This window comes from Macaca mulatta, chromosome 4 (genome assembly GCF_049350105.2).
Source record: "Macaca mulatta isolate MMU2019108-1 chromosome 4, T2T-MMU8v2.0, whole genome shotgun sequence".
In the NCBI taxonomy this organism is placed as follows: Eukaryota; Metazoa; Chordata; class Mammalia; order Primates; family Cercopithecidae; genus Macaca; species Macaca mulatta.
The window spans coordinates 156,972,788-157,000,151 of record NC_133409.1 but is presented as its reverse complement, the minus strand read 5'-3'; the positions used below and the strand labels follow the sequence as shown (position 1 = coordinate 157,000,151).

Below are 27,364 nucleotides of genomic sequence, written 5' to 3'. Positions count from 1 at the left end.
GACTAGTTCATTTTTAAAAGAACACTGGCTTGGAAATCATGAGATTGATTTCACAACTCACTAAAGCACTATGTCACTCAGTTTGGAAAATATTTCTCTTTAGAGAGATTACAGGTATATATTTCTGAGCACTTGTATGTTTTTACATTTGTTTGGCTTCTCTGACCTTTGATATTTCCTGAGTGTTGTACCAGTAAATATTAGTGGCTAGGGGTCAAATTGTGGATCAGGTTGATCCATATTTACAAGTTGACAGATATGTTACTCCATTGCTTTAAAACTAACACAGAATTAGAGAATTTAGAAAATTCTTACATTCCGTAATTTAAGACCCAGAAAAAAATGATTCATACTTTGCATTAGATAGCTAAAAAGGTACCATAAAAACAAACGATATCCACATATATATTGTATATAGTGCTTCTCCTGTGCCAGTCACTATCCTAAGTTTTTCTCCCCTCCCCCAAAACTGTAGGAATTCAGTTTATAGGTGAAAAAACTGAGGCACAGGAATGTCACATGACTTGCCCTCGCTGTGTTGCCCAGGCTGGTCTTGAATTCCTGGACTCAAGCAATCTTCTTTCTTCATCCTCTTAAAGTGCTGGGACCACAGGCATAAGCCACTGTGCCCAGTCAGGAAATTCAGTCTTCTAAACATTCATTATTGAAATCATACTTCCATAAACATTTTCTTAGATAAACTTTGGCATCTCTAACTTCTAAGTAGCAAAGTCATGGAAACAGTCACAAAGCAAATAACTATTCTCTTTTAAAAATAATAAATTCTTATCTCTGGTGACAAGAAAAGTATACAGCCCATTTTTTAAAGTATTAATTTTACATTCTAGTTTTTTTTTAATGTTTACCATATATTTCTCTTTCTACGTATGTATGAGAGTGAATAAAATAAAGGCATCTACAGATTTTTACATGTTCAGTGAGATCAGCAGGATTTCACTTGACAGCACTCTTACCATACTCACTTCTTGGCTTTTCCTGATATCTAACATTTTTAAAACAAGTACTCCCTTTTCATACGATTCTTCCTTTTTCAAGAACTATTTTTGAACTTCATATTTGATTCGCAATAATTTTCACACATTATTTTACCATTAACCTTAACTCTCTGTTCAAATGATTTCTTCATTTTCAAAGTATTTTATTTGAACTGCTTTTTTTTGTTCAACTACTGAGTATTTAATTTGTCTGTTTTGTAGAAAGGGTATGTAGATAATTCCATGTTTTGTAAAAGTTGTCTCTAAAAATCTACGAAGTGCAAGTATGATGCTATTACAGGGCTGAGAGACACAGAAACAAAAACAATAAAAAAAATTTTTTTAAAGTATTATTTGGTCTCTAAAGAATTTATCTATTTTGGGAGATAAAATCCAAACATAAGCAATGACAACAATTATTTTGTGCTTAAATCAATGTCCAAGACAATAATTGACCCAGGATTTCAAGGCAGGGTGTCTTGAAATCACTGAGAGAGTATAGCAAAGAGGGTGTCCTCTCTGTTCAGATGAACCTGAATAATTTGCTCAGTAGGTTTCTGCTGCTCATTTATAAACTGCATATCTTCTGTAGTCCTGGAAAATGTCTAAGAGGAGAGGGGAACTAACATCAAGGCCACCATTTAATTAGGAAGTTCTGGAAGTACCTGACCTGGAAGAAAGATTAACATAGCTGAAAATCACCCGTAGGGGAAACATCTAGGTAATCTTATTTCTGTTCCACCTGACATTTCAACCTCTCTTTTCAGCTCTAAGTATATAAGCACTTATATGTAAGTAAAGAAATGTACCTACATCATGTTGTTTTTTAAATCTATGCTTAACATGTATAATGCTAACAACACAGACTGATGTCCAAAACATTTCTATGAACAGCTCATTACTGGATGACTGAAATAATTTTTCCAAGCCACTTGGAGGCTAGTGAGTCAGTTTTCAAAAGCAAGGAGAGAAAAACATTAGAATTTAGGGTGATGTTTCTGTTGCATTGTAATCCAGAATACAGAATAGTCAGAAAAAAGCAGAAAGTCTTTCTTCTTAAATTTTCTGAAAACCAAGGTGTGAATTAAGATGGTACATGCCTACTTCCCTTTGCCTTTAGCCTTTTTTCCTGCATGGAACATAGATATGACCCCTAGACATGCTGCAGATGACCATGAGGTTGAAAGCTATATGGAAGATAGCTAACACAGGATGATAGAAGAGACCTGCATACTTGGGCAGCCTAGACAGCTCCTGACAGCCCCCAACAAACCACCCTAGCCTTCTTGCCAATCGAGAAAAACAAATCCCTTTCTGGCCAATCCACTGAAGTGAATTTCGGTAAAATGTGGCCCAATGTATCCATAATTGATATATAAATATTAGTTTAGTGGGTGGCACCTCTCCATGAGCATGTCGACTTCATAAGGCTAAAATTTTTGTCTGTCATGTGCAATTGTCCCATTACAGTGCCTGGTACATGGGAACAGCTCAACTGTGCATACCCATTGAAGAAATAGATGCATGGTCAATCAAATTTCCAGGTATATCTCATATCTTTCCATTAAAAAAAAGTAAGCATACAGCATATCTCCTTCCAGTTTATTTATTTTTCTCTCTAGGACCAATTTACAGTCTATCAGCAGTGCATGAGCACCTGTTTCAACACATACAAACCCCTCCAAGACTATAAGGATATCATTAAGCTTTATATCACTGTCAGTTAAGTGGTAAACAGTTTTGTACATACTTTGCATTTTTGTTTTTCATGAGGTTCAATGTTTTACATGGGTAAGTTGTTAGAATATATTTATTCAAGATGAGGCATTTCTCTCCTGGTGAGACATCTTGGTCTAATGCTGACTCTGGGGACATTTGGCTGTTGACTGTGAGGTGGCTATCTACATGTGGAGTTGAGGAGTCCTGACCTGGGATTGAGGAGAACAAGGTCAACTTCTCACCTCACTTGTTTCTGGCCTTTGTGACCTTGGACAAGTTTAACTTTTATCTCTCGGCCAGGCGCGGTGGCTCACGCCTGTAATCCCAGCTCTCAGGGAGGCAGAGGCGGGAGGATAGCTTGAGCCCAGGAGTTCGAGACCTGCCTGGGTAATATAGCGAGACCCCGTTCTCCACAAAATGGAAAAAAAAAAAAACAAAAAAAAAAACTTTTATCTTTCCTAGTCTTAGTTTTCTTGTCTGTAAGTGACAGCAATGATGCTGTCTTAGCTGGCTTAGGCTGCCAGAACAAAATACCATAGATTGTGTGGTTTAAACAACAAAATTTTATCACAGTTCTGGAAGCTGGAAGTCTCAGAGCAGAGTATAGCATGGCTGGATTCTGGTGAGGGCTCTCTTGCTGGCTTGTAGAGTGCTACCTTCTCACAGTGAGCTCACATAGCCTTTCCTCAGTATGTGTGCAGAGCTCTCTTTCTCTTTTTTTAAAAAAATAATTTAATTTGGAAGACCACGTACAGAATCTTCCTCTTCTTATAAGGCCACCAATCCTGTCCAGTTAGGAACACATCCTAATAACCTCATTTAACCTTAATTACCTCTTATAAGTCCTGTCTAGGAATAGAGTCATATTGGGGCTTACGGCTTCAATATACGAATTTGGGGGGATGGGGAGACAATTCAGTCCATAGTAAACACTTTCTCAAAGAGTAGTTATAATGTTTATAAGAGACAATGTAGGTAACAGTAGTTTCAGTTGCATGCAGCTAAGTGCAGTTTAGTATCCCTTCAGAGTCCTCCGCAGAAGAAGCACCTGATAAATATTATTTATTTGGCCTTAACCTAAGGTATTATTCTTTATATAGTGCCTTCCCATGGAATGATTGATATCATGTTTATTATTTTGTAGCACAGTTTATTTCTAATAGGGTCATGGCTAACAAGAAACATGGGAAAAATGACCCTCACTAATAAAGTCATTAAAATAAAGAAATGTAATTTCAATTTTTTTTCTTTTTGGGGGCCTATTAGGTTAACAATGCTTTTAAAAATCTATTGTAAATATGAGTGCTATAAAACAGGAATTTCCATATTATGGTGGGATTATAAATTGGCATGATGCTGATAGCAATTTGGCAATGTACATGTTAAGAACCTTAGAAAATGTTTTTCACCTTTGATTTAGTATTTCCACTTCATGAAGTCTATCTTTAGGAAATAATATTGGAACAAAGATTTATGTAGAAAGATGTGTGAGCTTTACAATCTATAATGCATAAAATGGGAATCAATTAAAATAGTCAATAACTAATACATAATTATCAGTGTATCCATAAATTATACATCCATAAAAAATGTTTCTAAGTATATTTATCTAAATATATATATCATATGCATCTAAATTTATTTTATATATGATACATGATGTGATATATAAATATATATGAATATGAACATATATGCTATACATATAAAAAGAATAGGAGATACTAGGAGTTATTTTAATTTTGTCTTTATGTTTCTCATTTCATAAATGTCTATGAAGAACATTTTAATAGTTTTATACATAGAAAAAAACAAGCTAATTTTTCTTAGCCAGGTGTTCATTGGTCTTTTTTTGATTGTTCAAAATACCTCCATTTATCTTCTTTTAGGATCACTCATTCTCATTGGTTTATTTGCAAGATGAAACAGTGTCCAGCAGTGACGACTGTTGGAAAAGATGTGTTTAAAAGCTGTTGTCTCCCCTGGAGAAAAGAGAGAGAGTGATTGATTCACTTCTGTAATTTATCAGATATGAGATATTATATTTGACTCTGAAAACAATGATAATGATGATGGCTAAAGTTCATTGGATGTTTGCTCTCTGCCAGGCAGTGTTTTAGGCACTTCACATAATAGATACCAAGGCATTTAGTTGTTACAACAACCTTATGAGACACCTACTGTCATTCTCCTTGTGTTATAGATGAGGAAATTAAGTCACAGAGAGGTTAAGTTTCCCAGGTGGCACACCTGTTGGATAGTGAGCCTGTGCAGTAAAGCCACACCCTCTAGCTCTTGAATTTCTGTATGCTCGTAAAAGATGAACATAACCTAGTCATTGTCCTAAGGTTCCATTTGATCTAACCTTGAAGGATTTAAGTCCTTAGGAATATGCCTAGAGAGCTAATTTCATATAAGCGGGGAAAAAAAAGTGTATTTTTTTCTCAACATGTTGGACCCAGGTAAACATATTATGATCAACTGGCATTTTTATATCAAATAACTTATGAAATTCTTATAATGTATAGAAGGCCAACTCCTACCAAAGTTATCAGTCATAAGCTGCTTCAAGTCCTTTTAGGAGTGTCAAGATGGTTATAAATAAAATTTGTCAAACAGCAGTAAACACAGTGGTTTATATGCATTAAGGATCTTTAATCCTCACATATTTCTAGAAAGTAGGTGCTATTACCATCACCCATAACGTATAGAGAAGGATACTAATGCACAGAGAGATTAAATGACCTGCCTCAGAGTCCCACAGCTGATATGTGGTGATCTGGGAGTCAAACTTGGAGTTTGTCTCCAAAGGCTTCACTTTTTGTCATCATTGAGCAATGCTGTGCAGCCATTTTAGTAACATGATACCATGTCCAGAACTAGTGTTCTATAGTTGCTATTTCATTTAATCCTCACCTCATCTTTATGAGTAGGGCAATTATTACCACTCTATAGGCTCAGGGTAGTTGAGTTTGTTAAACTGTGACTCAAAGACATTTAATTATTGGCATACTATTTACTTGTGCACAGGGTATATCAAGCAATGGACTGATCTCACTCAACAAAGTATTTTAAAAAGATGGTTTATAAAATAGAAATGTGAGAAAAAAACACCAAACTGTCTAGGAATAGGATGTTATGTTTGCACATTATTTTCAGTAGAAAAGAGTTTAGTATGGATAGTCTCTTCTTGTATAAACCAATACTGTTAAAAGAAAACAATTACTGATTCTCTAGAAACACTTAAGATTGGCTGTGCAGCACTGTGGCTATCTCTGTGTAATATTTTCCACTGACAATCAACATTTCCATGTTAGGTAGGCCATGTCTTCATGATTTCTGGTACCAGAGTTTTTCAACTCCTCCATTCTTGGTAATAATAGCTCATAAAGGAGCAAGTATAACCATGTGAGTTTGTTTATTTATTTATCTATTTATTGACAGTGGCTTTGTAACATCATTTAATCATTTGCATATTAGAGAAGCAGAGAAGTAGGGCAAAAAAAAAAAAGTTATGAGGGTAATTGCAAATATTATAAGAATTCCTTAAAGTCCAAATTGTCTCCAAGAATTTGATTGGCTTGTCTTAGTTAGATGAATAGGTCTCAGAGATCAGTTTGGTCAACTTTAATTAAACAAGTTCATTTTTCCTAATTGATTTTTTTGACTCAAATGTGGGCCATACGCAGAAATAAATGATCTAGTAAACATTCTTAAATAAATTATCTAGTAAACATTCTTGTTTAGGAACTTTTAGTCAAGGTATAAAGGTCCTTGTTACAAACCTGCAAAAAGTTAGCATGCCATTCTCATAGTAAAATATAACTGAGATTTGTTTATTTCTTTGTTTTTTAATACATGGGAGGGCCAGATCAAAATTTAATAACTGGTAAGACAGATAATGGAGAAAAGGACAAAACAGAATAATACCACAGGTAAAAGAAGGAAGAAGCTATCTCTTTCAGACCTAATCTTCATCTGTAGACTTTGAAGAGGAAACTTCCCACTTCCAGAATTCTGGAGGTCTTTTAATGAATCTCAGAACTGTATTTTCAGTGACAGTGTATATCTCAGTGGGATTCCAAATAGATTTACACTGGGAAGCACATATCCATCTGCTCTGAAGTATAAAAGCAGTATTTGTTGTTTGAAGTACTGAAAATGGAGGTTCCAGCATTGTTATAATGTTGTCAGAGAAGATTGGCTATTACATTAAGATATGAATATAAATCATGGCTATATAAAAATAAGAAAAAGATTGAAGTCTTATTTTAGAGTGACAATCCACAGTAAATTGAATGTACCACATTAACAAACAGTAACAACTTTTTAAATAAGTAAAGGCTCAAGGTAGTCATTATCTTGAATGCTTACTTGTGTTTCTCTGTAGCTACAGCGCTTGGTAGAGTCAGAGCTCTTTGGATTAACCATAGCCCTTAAATAAAGCAGGCAATTGTATTCCCTCATAGGCATGAAGAAAACAGAGGCAGTCATCCAAAACCTGCATGGTCCTCTAGGCCCACAGGTATACAGTACGTGATTTACAAATCTAAAGTGGCAAAAGCAAGAGTATCTATTCTAAGGCTATCGTATGTTCTCTTATGTGTTTATCAATGGTTATTCAAAACTGTGTAAAAATGTTATTTGCATAAACTACACAGGTTTTTGTGATTTGTATTTTGTACCCTCCAATTTAGAAATTGTCCAGGTATCCAAAGATTAATCATTAATTTACTCAATTTAATAATATTCATCTAAATTCTTAAAGTTATCACACATTGTGAATTCAGTACTTAAGCTCACACATTGAATCCTTATAATTAGTAACATAAAATTTAATTCCATTTTTTCAAATGACATTATCTATTATGATTTAATTTGGTTCTATGAATAATTTACAATTTTAAAATTATAAATAAAGTGATGTTAACTCATCTCACCAGTACAGGTAGTGGAAGAAATACAGTACACTCAAATTAAATTAGTTTTTGTTTTTTAGAAAATGAACCCTAAACTTGTGTATACTATAATATTATACTAATATTATTTTTACATTATGATAAGAAGCCATTTTTAAAATGAAATTATTAAGCCAATTTGTCCAAAAAAAATCTTGATTAGATATATTATATATTTTCCCTATAAAAGAACATACCTAATAAAAAAGGTATTAACATTTGTAAGTTATGTAAAAATTGTGAAGTATTTTTTTTTTTTACAAAATACTTTAATCTGTTAACTAAGAACACTAATGAAACTCACAGTTAAACTTCTTTTCTCTGAGTTACAACTTAAACAGGTAGCACATTTAAAGCACAAGGAAAATTTTTAATTTTTTTTAGACAAATGAATTTTTATTTAAATTGATGTATTTTAAGTCTTTATGTAAGCCAACTAAAATTTAAGATTACATTATAATTAATTAATTCCCTGAAGTGGATAATTTCACAGTTATTTAAATTCATAAAATAAGATAGTATTTTCTGGGCACAGTGGCTCATGCCTGTAATGCCATCACTTTAGAAGGCTGAGGTGGATCACCTGAGTTCGAGACCAGCTTGGCCACCATGGCGAAACCCCATCTCTACTAAACCGTCTCAAAAAAAAAAAAAAAAAAAAAAAAATTAACCAGGCGTGGTGGTGTGCCTGTAATCATAGTTACTGGGGAGGCTGAGGCAGGAGAATCGCTAGAACCCGGGAGGCGGAGGTTGAAGTTAGCTGAGATTGTGCCACTGCACCCCAGCCTGGGCGACAGAGCAAAAGTCTGTGTCAAAAAAAAAAAAAAAAAAAAAAGATAGTCTCAATCTTATTGCCAATTAGAAAAGCTAACCGTGCTAATACAACAGAATTTAAAGTGGATTAAAAACAGAGCCATAGGTTTTCTATTTAGTATGTTGATCAGTTAAAGAAATAAAGGTATGTAATCAAGATCAGATGTCCCTCAGGTGGCACCGTTGCTGAAAATATGAATAATTCTCTGATCCTCAGTTTAGTAAAAAATTCTAGTTTCCAGTGTCATATTCCTTACAATAAACTCATTAAGGTTTAGAAAATATTAAATCTTTGTTTTATTCAGATATTGAAAGCAATCTTTTTTTTCCTGACTCAATAGTCCAATTTGTAACAACATGATGTTTCTTCTATCCTCTAACCTTACTTAAAGAACCTGAAGGGGCAATAATGTGAAATTAGTAAAATTAATAATAAGCTGTAGAGCCTTTGGCATAGCAGTTACTGAGACCAGACATTCGGTTTCCTTGATTTCCTTTTTGTCTCCTGTTAGTCTTAACACTTTCTTAAAGTCAAAAGTTACAACAGGGCAGCTATTTCATATTCATATCATCTTAACACAGGAATACTGGTTTTGCAGATATCGACAACTATTTGGACTCAAAAAAGACAAGTTTTCGAAGGTAGAAAGAGGCATACAAGCACAAAACATCAAATCCCATATAAAGCCAGAAAGAAAAACACCAACTCTCTAACCTTGTGTTCTCAGAGAGAATATCGACATCTTCAAACAAAAACACCCCAAGAAAAGGTTAATAAATAAACCAGATTTCCTGTCCTCTCCACTGACTAATCACTTAATGATGTGACCAGAAAACCATAATTCAAATTCTACTACTGCTACCAATATGCAACCAATCAGCCAAGTTCAAATAGAATAACCAAAGTTTATCGCGGACGATAAACTTTCAGGATGCAAAAGCCAAAGGAATGTGAACAGAAAACTCAAAGGGTTCAGGGCTAGACAAGATGTTTCCACGACACACATTTCTGTTGGTTCTTATTGTATGACTCACATAAACACTGTCTTGGTGGAAAATTCAGAAATAAATGACCAAGAAGTTAATGATTTGCTTACTGTGTACTTGTACAGAAGAGAGAACAAGCAATAGAATTATTTCATCTAACACAGGCAAAAACATAATTTACGTAAGAGAAAGGGGAAAAGGCGGGGAAAGAATCAGCTTGGGAATACTGAATTTTGCTTGCAGATTTTGGTTACACTGATTAGTTAGTTGACAGGTAGAAGAGAGGTCAGTCTGAATGTGAATAGGTCTTTGACCAGGTCCATTAGAGGCATAAAAAAAAAAAATTTAGGTACGGCGCGGGGACTCACACCTGTAATCCCAGAACTTCCGGAGGCCAAGGTGGGCGGATCACCTGACGTCCTGAGTTCGAGACCAGCCTCACCAACATGGAGGAACCTCGTCTCTAGTAAAAATACAAAATTAGCCCGGTGTGGTGGCGCATGCCTGTAATCCCAGCTACTCCGGAGGCTGAGGCAGGAGAATGGCTTGAACCCGGGAGGTGGAGGTTGCTGTGAGCCAAGATCGCGCCATTGCACTCCAACCTGGGCAATAAGAGCGAAACTCCGTCTCAAAAAAAAAAAAAAAAGAAGAAGAAGAAGAAAATTTACTTGTGAGGGACTCCGGAAATTTCATTTCTCATCAGAATTTCTCAGATAAGTTATCTAGGCAAGGCAGCCTGTGATTGCACAGCAGGGTTCAACTATAAGACCTTGTCTGACACCAAAGAGAGGCCTTAGTTTATTTTCCAGTTGTGAAAGAAATTGCAGATTTAAGATCACACAGTCCTTATGTTAAATAACTTTGTAACCTAAATTACACGGTATTTAAATTTGTAAAAATCTGCTTTAACACTAATTTTATTTATTGTATATTCCCAGTTTTTAATGGAGAAAGCAAACTTCACTTCAAGGTGCTACAAACGTGTTCTAGACTTGAATAAAAAGATAGGTAAACTACTTCTAAACTTTCATCTTAAAATCTTTGCCTGGAAAAGACCATGAGTAAAATACTTAAGGGAATGTGGTATTTCCCAGGCCATAAAGCAGCCTGCAGTTGTCTAGGAAGGGAAGGTCTTCTAGGAGACACAGTGTATGTGCTAAGTTTAATGGCGTCTCCTCTTCATTCTCCCAACCAGCGCCTAGTCCTTACTGGCCTTCAGTTCAGTGTTCGAATGCTTGTCAATTTACCCAAGTTAGAGTTGGCTTCTTCTAAAGCAACTTTCAACCTTTTCTGCATGTTACAAGCCCCCTACAGAGATTTTAAGTTTCAATCAGGCAACACACCATTTATGGCTGAGCACTGGGATTCAAGTAAAATTTGGTTTGAATCTTGAATAAACCAGTTGAATAGAATAAAATGTATGAAGCAACATCTGGCGCGGTGCTTACATCTTTAGGTTCTTACTGCCTTACTCTTATCAAAACCGACACGTATTATGTTAAAGGACTTTATTACCGGGGCAGTTGGAAACCAAGGAGACACAGCCTTCAGTATATTACGAAGGTGTGCGCCACGAAAACAGAGTGGGTGTCCTTCCTTAGCCAGTTACTCCCCAGGTTTCCACTCCGGTCCGCTATGTAAATAAGGGCTTCAAACCAGCTTTCTCTCGATTGGTTAATATTAAAAATGACAGGACAGCCTATTGGCTAGAAACTGATGTCGAAATTATGACTTTACGGCAGCCGTTCATCCAGGCGACGTAAACAGGGACAGACAACTGGGTCCGAAACCCACGCGAGCCTGAAGTTTCTTCCGGGAACGCGGGGTTAGCAAAATGGCCGCTTGTCTCTATTTTAAATTTAAGCGCAACGAATTGACCCCAAACCCATTTTTAGTGGCTGGTTTCTTCCAGGCTCAGGCCCCTTTGTCCCTCTCTAAGTTGTAGAACTTGTCCCCACCCTTCTCCAATCCCTAATACTCTTCCGCCGCCAAATAAAACTTTGGCGTCAGGCCACAGCTCTTTTAGTGGGTATGTGGGTGGCTCTTAAAAGAGCCTTTGGGGTTAAGTGTTAAGACGCTTACTTGAAAAGTTTACTTGGAGCTGGTGTACTTGGTGACGGCCTTGGTGCCCTCCGACACGGCGTGCTTCGCCAGCTCTCCGGGAAGGAGCAGGCGCACGGCAGTCTGTATCTCCCTGGAGGTGATGGTCGAGCGCTTGTTGTAATGCGCCAGGCGGGAAGCCTCCCCCGCGATACGCTCAAATATGTCGTTAACGAAAGAATTCATGATCCCCATCGCTTTGGAAGAGATGCCGGTGTCGGGGTGGACCTGCTTCAGCACCTTGTACACATAAACAGAGTAGCTCTCCTTGCGGCTGCGCTTGCGCTTTTTCCCATCTTTTTTCTGCGCCTTGGTCACCGCCTTCTTGGAGCCCTTCTTTGGGGCGGGAGCAGACTTGGCTGGCTCAGGCATCTTTAACACCAGAAATGTGTCGGAAGTAAACAACGGATTTCTGCTACTTATAGGGCCTTTATGCTAATGAGGGATGGAGAGTACCTCTTAGTTAATTGGAAGACAAACTGCAGAGTTGTCATCCGTGGGCCGAGCTATGCAAATGAGGTATGAAAGTGCAGCTTTTCTATTGGCTACCTGACTAGTATTTGCTACCGACCAATCGAAAAGTCGGATTTACTCCCCAGCAACTACCTATAAAAGCAGCCATGTTTTACACATTTTTCGATTTTGTTTGTTTTCTCCTGAGCTTGGACTGCTTGTTTTGGTGCTGTTTTGTGTTATTGAGATGTCTGGACGCGGTAAGCAGGGAGGCAAAGCTCGCGCCAAAGCGAAATCTCGCTCTTCTCGTGCTGGTCTCCAGTTCCCGGTGGGCCGAGTGCACCGCCTGCTCCGCAAAGGCAATTACGCAGAGCGGGTCGGGGCAGGCGCGCCGGTGTACCTGGCGGCTGTGTTGGAGTACCTGACTGCCGAGATCCTGGAGCTGGCCGGCAACGCGGCTCGCGACAACAAGAAGACCCGCATCATCCCGCGCCACTTGCAGCTGGCCATCCGTAACGACGAGGAGCTCAACAAGCTGCTAGGCCGGGTGACAATTGCTCAGGGCGGCGTCCTTCCTAATATCCAGGCCGTGCTTTTGCCTAAGAAAACCGAGAGTCACCACAAGGCCAAGGGCAAGTGATTTGACAGGCATCTGAGCTTCCGTGAAACGCTATCAAACCCAAAGGCTCTTTTCAGAGCCCCCCTACCGTTTCAGAGGAAGAGCTAACCTCACTGCTTGTACGTACGAGGGAAAAAAGCACTAAGGTAAGTTAATTTTATCTCAATCTGGAGCAACGTGTATTCTTGCTTTTCAGTTTTTTGGGGAACGGTGTTACTAAAGGTTGGTCTATTAGGTCAGTTAGGATCTAATGTTCGTATGTGCTATCATTATATTCTAACTATCTAGTCTAGTGTTTTGTAAGATCGACCATAGTTGGTGCCTAATTAGTTTACATTCTAGGGATACCTGGTGATCTAAAAAACTGATTGCTTTTAAAATGTAAATTCAAGGCAAAACTGTAGCGTGACGGTAACCTCGTTCGGCCCTCCGACTAGTCCCCCTTCTATTTTGTTCTCAATTTAGGCTGTAGGCAGCCTCATTTTCTTAATTCTGTTAAACTTCTAGGTTCCATTCCTGCTAAAGTGCAGAGTATACTGTCTAAAAGTTAACCAGGAAGTTGAAAGGTGTCTAAAAAACAGACTAATGTCTCTACTCTAGAACGATGCCTGACACGCAACGTGCTGTTTTATTTTAAGAGACTCAAGCGTCTAGGTTTCCAGGACAGCCAAAAAAGGAGACTGGGGCCTGTGGCCACTCAAAAACCTTTGCTTTCTGCTCACCTCTCTAATCCTAGCACTTTGGGAGGCCGAGGGGCGCGGATCACCTGAGGTCACGAGTTCGACGCTAACCTGGCCAACATGATGAAACTCGTCTCTAAAAAAAATTAACAAAAACTAGTCGGGCGTGGTGGCACATACCTTTCAATTGCAGCTACTCTTGAGTCTGACTCAGGACAGTCGCTTGAGGTGGGAGGGAGGGGGAGGCTGCAGTAAGCCGAGACCGTGCCACTGTCATCCAGCTTGGGCAACAGAGTGAGACACCGTCTCCAAAAAAGAAAACCTTTGCTTCTGTCTCTGGTAACAGCTGCCCCACCCACAAGAAATGGAGATCTGGGACCGTGGGCAAATTTCTAGGGACCTGTTTTCCTGGATTCTGAGTCTCGCCGAGGTTTTCTTCCGGATCTCGGTTTCTGCGCTTTTTGAAATCTGTTTGCTTTTTTGAAATGGAGTTTTGCTCTTGTTGCCCAAGCTGGAGTGCAGTGGCGCGATCTTGGCTCACGGCATGCAAACTCCGCCTCACGGTTTCAGACGACTCTCCTGCCTCAGCCTCAGCCTGCCTAGTATATGGGATTACAGACGCCCGCCACTAGTAGAAACGGAGTTTCACCATGTTAGCTGGGCTGGTCTCCTGACTTCAGGTGATCCGCCGGCCTCTGCCTCCCAAAGTGCTGGAATTACAGGCGTGAGCCACCGCGCCGGGCCGGTTTCTGCTTTGATCGGAATTAAGTGGGCAGGGAAGTCTAGGCGGGCTGAGTCTTGCCTACGCCTCAGCGCCCAGCTCCTCAGACTGGCCAAACAGACCCCAGTCGTTTAGTCGAACGCTTCTGGAATTCCACTGAAACGTTTTGCATTTTTTGTTTCGAGCCTTCAAATCTGAGTGTGTGGGCAGGAGATAATAATCCAAGCAGAGGCTGTTTACTGCTGACGCTCCTCCCACTTCCCAGATACTGACACCAGCTTGGGGCGGGTCCAGCCTTTTCCGCTCTTTCCTCCTTCCACCCACTCCTTTCCCTACAACTACCCTCAAAGGAAAAGGGTTGGATGTCCCGTTTGGGAGAAAACAAAGTAGCATAGAAGCAAGTGATCACCTTTGATAGCCACGTTAGAATTTTCCGAGGATATTTTTAAATTACAACGATTCTAATGGGCAGTTGGGCTGAGAGTCATCAGATTTGAGGAAGGTCTGGTTTCATATGGCTCTTGGGCTGAGAGGACCGGATTTTTCCCCCTAGCATTTCCTGTATGTCCGAGAATTTGGATCTTAAGTTTGGAACTGCTTTATATGGGCCTTGGAATCCTTTTCATTGCCAGGCCAAATTGCCTTTGATTCCAGCTCCCAATCGGTGTGTGACCTTGGCCTAGGGCTTAATTTCTTCCTGCCTCCTTCTCTTCCTTGCATCCTTTTGCTCACCTTGAAATGAAAAGAATCTGGCTCAGCAAGTGTAGATTCTGAAATCAGACAACAGGCTAAATAAGAGAGATGGTTTATTAGGCACTACTGTGTGCCAGGCAAATTTCATGAGCTTCCAGTATGTTAATTCATTTAATCCAACAATCTTAGAAATAGATTTTATCCTTATTCCGAATTTTGAGATGAGCAAACTAAGAAACAGCTTTAAAAAAGTTCCAAGGCCAGAAAAACAGTACTTATAACAGCTGGCTATTCTATAACCACACCTCCTTAAGAGATTATTGTCAGAAAAATAAAAAGAGTAAAACATCCATACATAATGGGTAAACTTTGTCCACATACCAGAATGTTACTAATGGCTTTCTAACCTCTCTGAAGAATTTAAGGGAAGGAGGAAAGGTAATTTTCCCCAGGGAATCTACATGAAGAGGTAAATCTTGACAATGTATCAACACTGTAAATCCAGGGAAAAAAAAAAGCCAGTACAATTTTTATTTAGGGTGTGACAAATGAAACAAGGGGACAGGTGAGAAGATGGCTCAGTAAAGAGCTACAGGACTTTACGCAACTGACTTATTGTGGTGAGTGAGAAAAGGAGAGAGAGAAAACTTGAATTTCAATTCTCTCTGGTGACCAATAACAAGATTTTGTATTTGGTCTGTTTAGTAGTGAAACATTGTGTTAAGTTTGTTAACCTAGAGGCTTTCATCTTAAGCAATACTTAAGATCTAGACCCCCCTCTTATTCAATTACTGATAATCAGCATAGAACTCGGCATACAAGAGACACTTGGTGGTTGGGCATTAAGAAAATGTGGAACCGAATGAATCAATGAATAGGCAGCCAGGAAGCACTTTGTTCTAGACTTAGTTTATTACTAAGGAAGACATTAAGTATTAAACACTAATAGGTTGCTAATCGTGTTTTCTCTTTCCAATAGAAAATGTCTTCTAAGGCAGGTATGGTGTCTCACATCTGTAATCCCAGCACTTGGGGAGGCTGAGGTGGGTAGATCACCTGAGGTCAGGAGTTCAAGACCAACATGGCGAAACCCTGTCTCTAATAAAACTACACAAATTAGTCAGGCATGGTGGGGTTCACCTGTAGGTGCCTGTAGTCCCAGCTACTCAGGAGGCTGAGGCAGAAGAATCACTTGAACCCGGTAGGTGGAGGTTTTAGTGAGCCAAGATCATGCCACTGCACTGCAGCCTGGGCGACAAAGTGAAACTCCATCTCAATAAAAAAAACCAACCCCATCTCTAAAAAAATACAAAAATTAGCTGGGCATGCTGGTGCACGCCTATAGTCCCAGCTACTCGGGAGACTGAGGCAAGAGAATCACTTGAACATAGGAGGGGGAGGTTGCAGTGAGCCGAGATGGCACCACTGCACTCTAGCACTCCAACCTGGACGACAGAGTGAGACTGTCTCCAAGAAAAAAAAAAAAGTAACAACAACAACAAAAAAATCTACTCTGAAAATCCAAATTGCATTGGCAGTTTGTTCTGGAAACTTCAGAGAAACAGAAGGTGCCAGTTAACCAGTTCATACCTAAGAGGTACTGCTAAGGGCCTACTCCCTAAACAAAGGACATTCCTCATAGCTCTGTCCTGTCTCCTTATCTTGGAAATACTTTACGTTCTACTTTGAAAAGCCACTATTATATCCAAAAGCCCTAGTTACTTCTGGGGAAAATTCTCTATTGAGCAGTGAATTTCGGTAGCTTAAATTGGATTCCAACTCTTGAGCAAGTTTTCATCTACCTTGCCTGAATGGCCCTGGGGAGGACTATTTAAATTGGGGCGAGTGGATGAGAATGCTAAACCTAGAGGTCTCCCAATTACCAAAGGCACCAGGGACAAAAGTTTATCTCAGGAATTTACTGAGATGTGAGGCTGAGATAAAATCATTTTTTGGTACATAAGATATCCTGAACAAAGCAGATCAGTTTAACACAAAATCAGCAGTTGTAATTTCCCTTTTTAAATTTCCAAATAATCTATGGAGCAATATCCTTTCCTTTAATTCATCCATCATCTCTATTTACTTTTTGTATTCTGTAAAGCATTTGAACTCTTTTTTATAAGAATTATATTTTCCCCTTGAGGTCACAAAAAAGAAAGTATTAGAAATTTTATAACCAATTTTTAAAAATTGTATTTTAAGGTTAAATACAAACCTTCTAAAGGTTTGCCATCTGTTGATCCTAAATTATAATTATAAATTTATATATTCCTGTTAAATATGTATCATAAGATCATGTGTATCATAAGATTATTAGCAATTTGAGAATTTCCCATGTGTATTGGAGATGAGCAAATGGAATAAGGGTTCATATGTAGCGACAAGATTCTCTATTTCAATACTTAATATTGTACCAAACCAAGTAAGAGGAGCATCATGAGAAAATGTACTAAAAGGCAGTCATTACCTATATTTACACCTAGAAAAAAAACTATATTATTGATAAACTGATAAATCTATTTTATTTATGTATTTATTATTTTGCTCTGTCGCCCAGGCTGGAGTATATTGGTGTGATTTCCACTCATTGCAACCTCGTGCTCCCAGGTTCAAGCAATTCTCCTACCTCAGCCTCCCTAGTAACTGGGACTACAGGCATGCACCACCATGCCCAGCTAATTTTTGTATTTATACTGCAGACAGGTTTCACCATGTTCACCAGCCTGCTCTCAAACTCCTGACCTCAGGTGATTTACCCACCTCAGCCTCTCAAAGTGCTAGGATTACAGGTGTGAGCCACCGCGCCCAGCCTGATAAATCTATATTAAAAAGGATAAATATAACCATTGCACCTTAAACAGAAATTGGAATATGGCATGTAGATTTCAAAATAAAATTAATTTTCTGGCATTGAATTAGTGTAGTCATGTTAAAGAAGTGTCAGAACTTCATTGGATGTTATTATATTACAGGTGTTTGATTTTGATTTGTAGTTTGGGCAGAGTAAAGGAGCCAACATGTCTTAGGATTTAGAACTTGTGCACATTGCCTACAGTTGAAAGAAGAAAGTGTGCTAAATTCCAGCCTCTTTGGTATGTGGTTGGGACCTAAAGTTTTACCACATCCTTCATTGTCTTAGCCTATTCAGGCTGCCATAACAAAATACCAGAGACTGGATCACTTAAACAACAGAATATTTTTTCCCATATCTAAGAGGCTTGGAATGGAAATTCGTTTTCTCACACTTTTGGAGCCTGGAAGTTTAAGATCAAGGTGCCAACATAGTGTGTGGAGAATCTGTTCCTGGCTTACAGACAGCTGCCATCACTGTGTGTTTTTATGGTGTTTCCTTGCTTCCTGAGTGGAGAATGAGCTCTAAGTGTCTCCTTACCTTCTATAAGGACACCAGCCCCAGTGGGATTAGGGCCCTATCCTATGACCTTTAGTTTTATGTACCTCCTAAAGGCCCTATCTCCAAATATAGTCACATTGGGGTTTAGAGTTTTAATAAATGAATTTTGGGGGACACAATTTAGTCCATAACATTCTGTCCCTGGCCTGCCAAAATGTGTGTCCTTCTCCCATACAAAAAATTTATTCCATCGCCTGGCACGGTGACTCACGCCTGTAATCCCAGCACTGTGGGAGGCCAAGGCGGGTGGATCACAAGGTCAAGACATTGAGACCATTCTGGCTAACACGGTGAAACCCCGTCTCTACTAAAACACAAAAAAATGAATCAGGCCTGGTGGCGGGCCCCTGTAGTCCCAGCTACTCAAGGCTAAATAAGGCAGGAGAATGGCATAAACCCGGGAGGCGGAGCTTGCAATGAGCTGAGATCACGCCACTGCACTCCAGCCTGAGCAACAGAGCTAGACTCCTTAAAAAAAAAAAAAATTATTCCATCCCAACAGCCCCCTGAAAGTCTTAACTCATTCTAGCATCAATTCTAAAGTTCAAAGTGTCATCTAAAAAATCATCTAAATCAGGTTATGGGTGAGACTCAATGTGCGATTCATCCAGAGACAAAATTCCTTTCCAGCTTTGAACCTGTGAAACCAGAAATGTTACATGCTTCTGAGGTACAATGGTGAAACAGGCATAATAGACATTCCCATTAGAAAATGGAGAAATAGGAAAGAAGGAAGGTGTAATGTGTCCTAATCAAGTCCAAAACCTGGCAAGGCAAATTATGTTCGGTCTTAAAAAAAACCCTCTTTGGCTTGATGCCCTGACTTCCAGGCCCAGTGCTCTCACAGTGTCACGTCTGGCTCTGTGGGTGGCCTACTCCATCTGCCCTACCTGAAGTCTCGCTCTTGCAGTTTGGTGGGGTCCCGCCCAGGCAGCCATCTGTGAGGGACTCTCCTGCCCAGTTCTTCAAGGCATCTTTGAAGAAGATGGTAGTCATCTTCTCTACCCTACCTTTGAGGTAGAGTCAGCCTTGACTACCTGTTCCCACCCCCACCTTATCCCATCTATACTCTCTGAGTCTTAGATCAAAGTGGCAGCCCTGGAGGCTCCTGCCTGTAATCCCAGCACTTTGGGAGGCCAATGAGAGTGGATCACTTGAGGTCAGGAGTTCCAGACTAGCCTGACCAACATGGTGAAACCCCATCTCTACTAAAAATACAAAAATTAGCTGGGTGTGGTGGCAGGCACGCTACTCGGCAGGCTACAGATTTAGTCTGTCATCCCAGCTACTTGGGAGGCTGAGGCAGGAGAATCCCTTGAACCTGGGAGGTGGAGATTGCAGTGAGCTGAGATCGCACCACTGCCCTACAGCCTGGGTGACAGAGTGAGAGTCTACTACTCAAAAAAAAAAAAAAAAAAAGAAAGTGGCACCCCTAATGATCTCATAAATTGCCTTTGGTGGGTCAGTCTTTTCCTTTTCTTAAAGAATAGTACACATTGACAGCCAGATAGCTCTATGATCCTGTTCTATAGAATTCAAAAAGTCGACAACCTTCCTTTGTTCCTTTCTGTTTTTGCTGCCTACTTTAGTTCAAATTGGCAGTGTCTCCGCTGGAATAATCTAATCTCTCTTCCTAGCTTCTGCTGAGATGGCTGATTAAATCCTTGTGTCACACCCATTATCTCTTTATCAAGTGGTTGTTCAGGTCAGGCTCAATGTTTCACGAAAGCCTGTAATCCCAACACTTTAGGGAGACTGAGGAGGGCAGATCACTTGAGCTCAGAAGTTAGAGACCAGCCTGGGCAACATGTCAAAACCCCATATCTATAAACAACAGCAACAAAAAATTAGCCAGGGTGTGGTAGTGCAATTAGCTGGGCATGGTGATGAGCTCCTGTAGTCCCAGCTACTTGGGAGGCTGAGGTGGGAGGATTTCTTGAGCCTAAAGGCAAAGGTTGCACTGAACTGAGATTGTGCCACTGTATTCCAGCCTGGATGACATAGCCAGACCCTGTCTCAAAAAGAAAAAAAAGAAAAAAGATTGTTCAACCATACCTCTTCAAGAAAAGCTTTCTCAATGTTTGCACTATAGATTGAGAAATCTATCCCAAATCTCCAAGTTATGAGTGTGTTTTGCTTAAAAATTCCTTCTTTGGCCGGGCGCGGTGGCTCAAGCCTGTAATCCCAGCACTTTGGGAGGCCGAGACGGGCGGATCACGAGGTCAGGAGTTCGAGACCATCCTGGCTAACACGGTGAAACCCCGTCTCTACTAAAAAATACAAAAAACTAGCCGAGCGAGGTGGTGGGCGCCTGTAGTCCCGGCTACTCAGGAGGCTGAGGCAGGAGAATGGCGTAAAAACCCGGGAGGCGGAGCTTGCAGTGAGCTGAGATCCTGAGTGAGCCACTGCACTCCACCCTGGGCGACAAAGCGAGACTCTGTCTCAAAAAAAAAAAAAAAAAAAAATCCTTCTTTATTTCAGCTGTTTCCTTTCACATTTTACTATAAGCAATAAGGAGGACCTAAACCACACCTTCAATACTTTTCTTAGACATCTCTTCTGCTAAATATCCAGTTTTACTGCTTGTAAGTTCTTTCCAGTAAACACTAGAGCGTAATTCAGCCAAGTTCTTGACACATTATAACAAGAACAGCGATTTCTACAGTTTCCAATAACCTGTCCCTCATTTTCATCTGAGTCCTCACTAGAGTTGCCTTTAATGTCCATATATATATATATATATATAATATATATATATATATATATATATATTTTTTTTTTTAGATGGAGCTCTGTCTCCCAGACTGGAGTGCAGTGGTGCGATCTTGCTTGGCTCACTGCAACCTCCACCCCCCCACCCCGCCCCAGGTTTCAGCAATCCTTCTGCCTCTGCCTCCGGAGTAGCTGGGACTACAGGAGCGCATCACCATGCCCAGCTAATTGTTGTATTTTTAGTGGAGATGGGATTTTGCCATATTGGCCAGGCTGGTCTCAAACTCCCAGCCTCGTGATCTGCCCCCTTCAGCCTCTCAAAGTGCTGGGATTACAGGCGTTAGCCACCACACCTGGCCTAATTTCCATATTTTAACCAACATATTTAACCATATTCTATTCATGATCGTTATAAATCTAAGATTCTATGAAAATGGAAGCTTTCTTTCCAGCTCTCTTCCTTTCTGATCCTTTGCCAGAATTGCCTTTAATGTCCATATTTCTATCAATAGTCTCTTCACAATTGGCTTTTTCTAGTATGAACCTGAAACTCTTCTACCCTTTACCCATCACCAGTTTCCCAAGCCACTTCCCCGTGTTTAGGTATTTGTTGTTGCAGCATCCCATGTCTGGGTACCAAAACCTGTTTTAGTCAGCTTGGGCAGCCATAACAAAATACTACAGACTGGTGGCTTAAACGGTAGACATTTATTTTCTAACAATTCTACTGGCTGGAAGTCTAAAATCCAAGTTGCCAGCATAGTCAGTTTCTGGTGAGGATCTCTTCCTGGCTTAAATTATTTCACAGACACCAGGCAGATAACCATATCCATTCTTTCTTGTATTCGTTAATAATCAGAGCTGAAAGTATAGGGCTCTAAATTTACACTTCAGCAAATTGTTCTGTCATTAAGTATTCACCTCAAAATGACCAGACTGTACTAGGCTCTAAATTTTAGAAACTTGTAGCTTGGTTCTGGTCCCTAGTCTTTGTTCTGTCTAGTTAATAGATTCATCAATACAATGGTTCCAAAGACTGTCTATATGCAGTAAACTTCCAATTTTACATCTCCAGCCTGACCTTTTTTCTAAAATTCAAATGTGTGTAGCCACATTTTCATTTGACATCTCCATTTAGAGCTCTAATAGGTCTTTCACCATAAACACTTCCAAGACACAGGAATAAACATTGTGCTCCTTAAGCCTGTTATCCCTTCCAGTTCTTCCCAGTTCAATAACTGACACTACCATTTACTCAAATCAACATTCTAAGAGTGGCACTTGCTACATTTCCTTCACCTCTACAAATCCAAAGTTACCTGTGAGTCACGTCACCTACATATTCAATAATTCATTCTCCATACTCCTTACCATGACTTGAGGACCCACTCAGTGACCACCTCTGACCTCTTCACCTCTTCTGCTGTTCTCCTTTGCTGTTCCAACCACTCTGGTCTCTTTTCCCATCAAGCAGCTAAACTCTGCTGATTTAAGACATTTACCTTATTGGCCTCAGTCTCGGAAATGCCTGTTCTTTGATTTTTCTTCTGGTGAGCTCATTTTCACTCATCAGGTCTTATCTCTGTTTCAGACAAGCCTATCTAAAATAAACCTACCTAAATGGATTAAAAATTAATTTGTGTGTGTATGTGTTTGGAAATGGTGGTGGGAGAGTGTCTTTACTAAGTGAGGAGGAAACACAAAAGCCATTATAGGAAAGGACACAAACTAGATAGGTCCAAAAGTGGCCTAAGACAGAATATATGTAAAGAGAGTTGTAGAAAGAGCAATAAATTGGGATAAAGGATTTCCAAAACATATACAGGGTTAGTAACCTCAATTTACAAGGACGAACTGGAAACGTTAGTAAAAAGACAAACAACATAATATAAAAACTGATTAAATGGTATTTTATATCATGTATTAAATTCAAATGGCCAATACATATGAAAAACAAGAAAAAAAACCTAGTAATTCAAAATTATACATATTAATACAACAAAGGGATACTATTTTTGTTGTTGTTGTTGTTGTTGTTGTTGTTGTGAGACAGTCTTGCTCAGCTACCCAGGCTGGAGTGCAGTGGTGCGATCTCGACTCACTGCAACCTCGACCCCCCCGGGTTCAAGCGATTCTCCTGCCTCAGCCTCCCGAGTAGCTGGGACTACAGGCGCCTACTACCATGCTCAGATAATTTTTGTATTTTTAGTAGAGATGGGGTTTTACCATGTTGGTTGGCCAGGATGGTCTCGATCTCTTGACCTTGTGATCCGCCCGCCTTGGCCTCCCAAAGTGTGCTGCGATTACAGGCGTGAACCACCGCACCCAGCCTAATTTTTGTATTACTAGTAGAGACAGGGTTTCACCATGTTGGCCAGGCTGGTGTCAAACTCCTCCTGACCTCAGATGATCCACCCACTTCAGGCTCCCAAAGTGCTGGAATTACAGGCGTGAGCCACCGCACCTAGCCTGGGATACCATTTCTTACCTATGAATAGACAACCACTAAAGCCAGTAATACTCAGGACTGTGAAGGATGAGGAAGAATTGTCATTATCATGTAATTTTTCAGAAGTTTTCCTGGCAATGTCTATTAAATTTTATTAATAGACATTTGGAAAGGGAGAGTGTCAACAATAGAATAAAGGCCCCACTAGGTAAGGTTACATATGTAAGGTCTCTTTCAAAACTGTCACGAGAGGTTGGGTGCAGTAACTCATGCCTGTAATTCTAGCATTTTGGGAGGCTGAGGCGAGTGGATCACTTGAGGTCAGGGGTTTGAGACCCTCCTGGCCAACATGGTGTGAAACCCTATCTCTACTAAAAATACAGAAATTAGCCAGGCATGGTGGCACATGCCTGTAATCCCAGCTACTCGGTAGGCTGAGGCAGGAGAATAGCTTGAACCCAGGAGGCAGAGGTTACAGTGAGCCGAGATTGCGCCACTGCACTCCGGCCTAGGCAACAGAGTGAGACTCCGTCTGAAAACAAAACAAAAAAAACAAATAAAAACTGTTAAAAAAAAAAAACTAATTATACATGTAAAACGTTTAAGTAACTATAAATAAGAGTACTGTTGACATAGTGAGACATCCATTTATACTATGGAATGTTACACAGCTACCCACAACAATAATCTGGTGAAACAAAATCACACACACCACTGATGAGAGTAAATAGAGAACTGTATGGAAGAAAACCTATCACATTAATTATCTCAGAGAGCTGAAACTAAGTTGGTGCAAAAGTAATTGTGGTTCTTACCATTACTTTCACGGGCAAAAACTGCAATTACGTTTGTACCAACCTAATAGAATGGGGTGAGGAAAGGTTAACCTTTATAAATGTCTCTGTGTGAACTGTTAAAATGAGCAAGTATATTTTTTTAAAGTATAAAGAGAAACAAAAAACTAAGCTTTCTCCATTTCCCACCTCAAATTATGTTCTATCACTCATTCTGTTTAGATTCTTTCAACTGCAGTTTGAAGTTTTATCAGATTCCTTGTTGTTTGCCTCTTTCCATTAAACCTAGCTCCACAAAGTAGGGACCTGATCTAGTCATTCACTGTTATGTCCCAGCATCTAGCAGAGGGCCTGACACTTAGTGGGAACCCAAGTATCTGGTAAATAAACCAGAGAATAGATACTTTTTAGCCCAGAAATAATTTCTATATAAAAATGATTATATTTCAGATATGCACAGTGATTATCTGAATTTCTGTATAAAAATGTCTTCCTATAAATCATTGTTAATACATTACCTACTCACCTTACCCAGCTACTAGGAACACAGTGAAGTTTAGAATTACACCCCATTTGTTTTCCACACTCTTACCATTTTCCCAGTTTCTACACTAACCTTTCCAGACATCATGTATACTGATAATTCTAAGTTGTCTAGATCGTTAATTCTTTTAAGGGCCAGTTCTCTGCTAGCTGGCATCATGCATAAAATAATTATCTTTAATATTCTCTGGGTCTAGGGTTAATAGATGTTTGCTTAAAATCATGGAAAGAAAATGGTCACACAACTGGTGGGTGTGATCAAATTTGTGCTGTTTCATCCACTTAATGTTTGCTTTGTGATAATGGAACCTCCCAGCTTTTATCTTCCTTCCTTCCTTCCTTCCTTCCTTCCTTCCTTCCTTCCTTCCTTCCTTCCTCCCTTCCTTCCTTCCTCCCTCCCTCCCTCCCTCCCTCCCTCCCTCCCTCCCCTTTCTTTCTTGACAGAGTTTAGCTCTGTTGCCCAGGCTGGAGTGCAGTGGCGCGATCTCAGCTCACTGCAACCTCTGCCTCCCGGGTTCAAGCGATTCTCCTGCCTCAGCCTCCCAATTAGCTAGGATTACAGGTGCGTGCTGTCACACCTGGCTAGTTTTTGTATTTTTAGTAGATGGAGTTTCAGATGTTGGCCAGGCTGGTCTCCAACACCGGGCCTCAAGTGATCCGCCTGCCTTAGCCTCCCAAATAGCTGGGATTACAGGCCTCAGCCACTGTGCCCGACCCCAGCTTCTATATTCTAATGCTGAGATTATTCAGTTAACACTCTTACCTACTAGGATAAGTTTGTTGAAGAATTTTACCTTACCTTATACCCTATACCTTCACATCTACCTGTACCCTGGTCCTTCACATCCTTTCCATACAATAGATCTTGTAAATACAGGGGGAAAAAACCCCAGAATGATTATGTTGACAACAAAACATTTTTGTGCAAAAATGAAGTAGTCACTATCTAAGCTACAGAGACTTAGGATTGTATTCCTGAGTTATGTGTCATTTTAGCCATCACTAGATCTTAAATCCCAGTTGCTAAATTGAAGGGAGATACATTACTCTTTTTAGAGCTTTGCTCTCTGATACAGTAGCCATTAGCCACATGTGATATTTTAAATTTAAATAATTAAATCAAAAATTCAGTTTCTCAGTCTCACCACATTTCAAGTTACTGGTGTCTACTGTATTGGATACACACACATAAAACATGTCTATCATCACAGAAAATTCTATTGGATTGCACTGGGCTGTGTACATTTTGTGTCCCTGGGCTAATAAGTTCAAGTGCACTTAACTAGCCTCCTCCAGGTGAAATCAGAGGATAAATTTACCATATAAAATACAGGACACCCAATTATATTTGAATTTCAAACAGGCAACAAATAATGGCTTAAGTATGCCCCTCGCTGCACACTCAAATACTACATAAGACATCCTATACATTAAATATATATATATATGCTGTATATCTGAAATTCAGATTTAACTGGACATTCAGTATTTTTAATGTGCCAAATCTGTCAACCCTATCTGAAGAGCAACATTGAAGTGTCTAGCCTGGATAGGTCCTTTTACACCACGGGGAGTTGAGTTATTTGAGAACTTGAGAAGGGCTGGTACCTGTAAAGAAGCTAACTCATTATGAAGAAAAGGATCTGTTAGTTTTTCTGTATGTGTAAGGAAGGCCAAGAAGAAGGTTTCCAGATATATTTACTTTTTCTTCTCTCTCTTAGGTTGCAAAAACTTCTCATTTCAGAGAGATGCCAGGATCCCGAGTGCCTGCCAAACCTACCAATTCTAAGGAATAAGTGGATGGATGGTGTCAATGTTCCTACATCACTGATTGATTCTGCATCCACAAATTTTTTTATTAAAAACATTCTACATCATGTGTGGGGGGGATAAGGAGGGTAAAATGGAGAGAAAGAAATTATTGAGGGGAAGTTCTTCTGAGTACAAAATGTGTTTAATTTTTTAAATAAGTATTACATTTACAGGGTTCAAACGATTTGAAGTAAAAAGATAAATAGAAAGAATCCACCCCTCAACTTACCCCAGGTGATCACTTTTCTTTTTCTTGTGTATCTGCCCAGTATTCATTCCTGCTAATATCAGTCAATAATGAATGATACGTGTTACCCACTTTTTTCATCCTTGCCCAGATATCAGACTGTATACACTGTTCTGCACTTGCCCTTTTCATAACAATCTATCTTGGAAAACTTTCCCTGTGAGAACATACAGAGCTTCCTGTACATAGTTGCATGTATTGCGTTATGCAAATGCATTATATTTTATGTAACCTGTCTACTGTTGGTAGGCACTTGAGTTTTTTTAGTCTTTTGCTATCAAACAGTTCTGGGATGATTAACCCTGATTTACTGCAAAATTGAAATTGCTGTGCTATCCTGCTGGAATAGTGGTAAGTGAACAGGAAATTCCAGTCACTCTTGGGCTAGACTCAAGGTTCTTCTTAAAAATTACATGGCCATCACCAAGTTAGTTGTTTTGAACCTTAATTTCTTCACCTCTAAAATGGAGGTAATATTTACCTTAATAGACTATGAGAATGAAGATTATGTATGTGAATTGTTTGGTGCTCTAAAGAACACCACAAATAAAATTATTTTATTTTGAAATTAAATTTAATTTTAATTGTACTGTGTGTAATTTCTTAATTTTGAAATAATTTTGTTTGTAATGCGCATAATCTTATTTAATGTAT

The 27,364-nt window shown here is 39.5% G+C and overlaps 2 protein-coding genes across 2 annotated transcripts; one reads left to right on the top strand and one right to left on the bottom strand.

The window, feature by feature from the left end:
- Positions 1-4,451: 4,451 nt before the first annotated feature.
- On the bottom strand, positions 4,452-11,965 carry H2BC4 (H2B clustered histone 4). The gene is made up of 2 exons (XM_001086167.5): positions 11,555-11,965; positions 4,452-4,696 (listed from the first exon to the last, which is right to left on the bottom strand). Exon 1 carries the CDS (start codon positions 11,942-11,944, stop codon positions 11,564-11,566), a length of 381 nt encoding a protein of 126 aa, XP_001086167.1. The 5' UTR covers positions 11,945-11,965; the 3' UTR covers positions 4,452-4,696; positions 11,555-11,563.
- Positions 11,966-12,212: 247 nt separating this feature from the next.
- On the top strand, positions 12,213-26,995 carry H2AC6 (H2A clustered histone 6). The gene is given in 2 exon segments (NM_001193778.2): positions 12,213-12,790; positions 26,373-26,995. A coding segment is annotated over 1 exon segment (393 nt). The 5' UTR covers positions 12,213-12,272; the 3' UTR covers positions 12,666-12,790; positions 26,373-26,995.
- Positions 26,996-27,364: the final 369 nt, after the last annotated feature.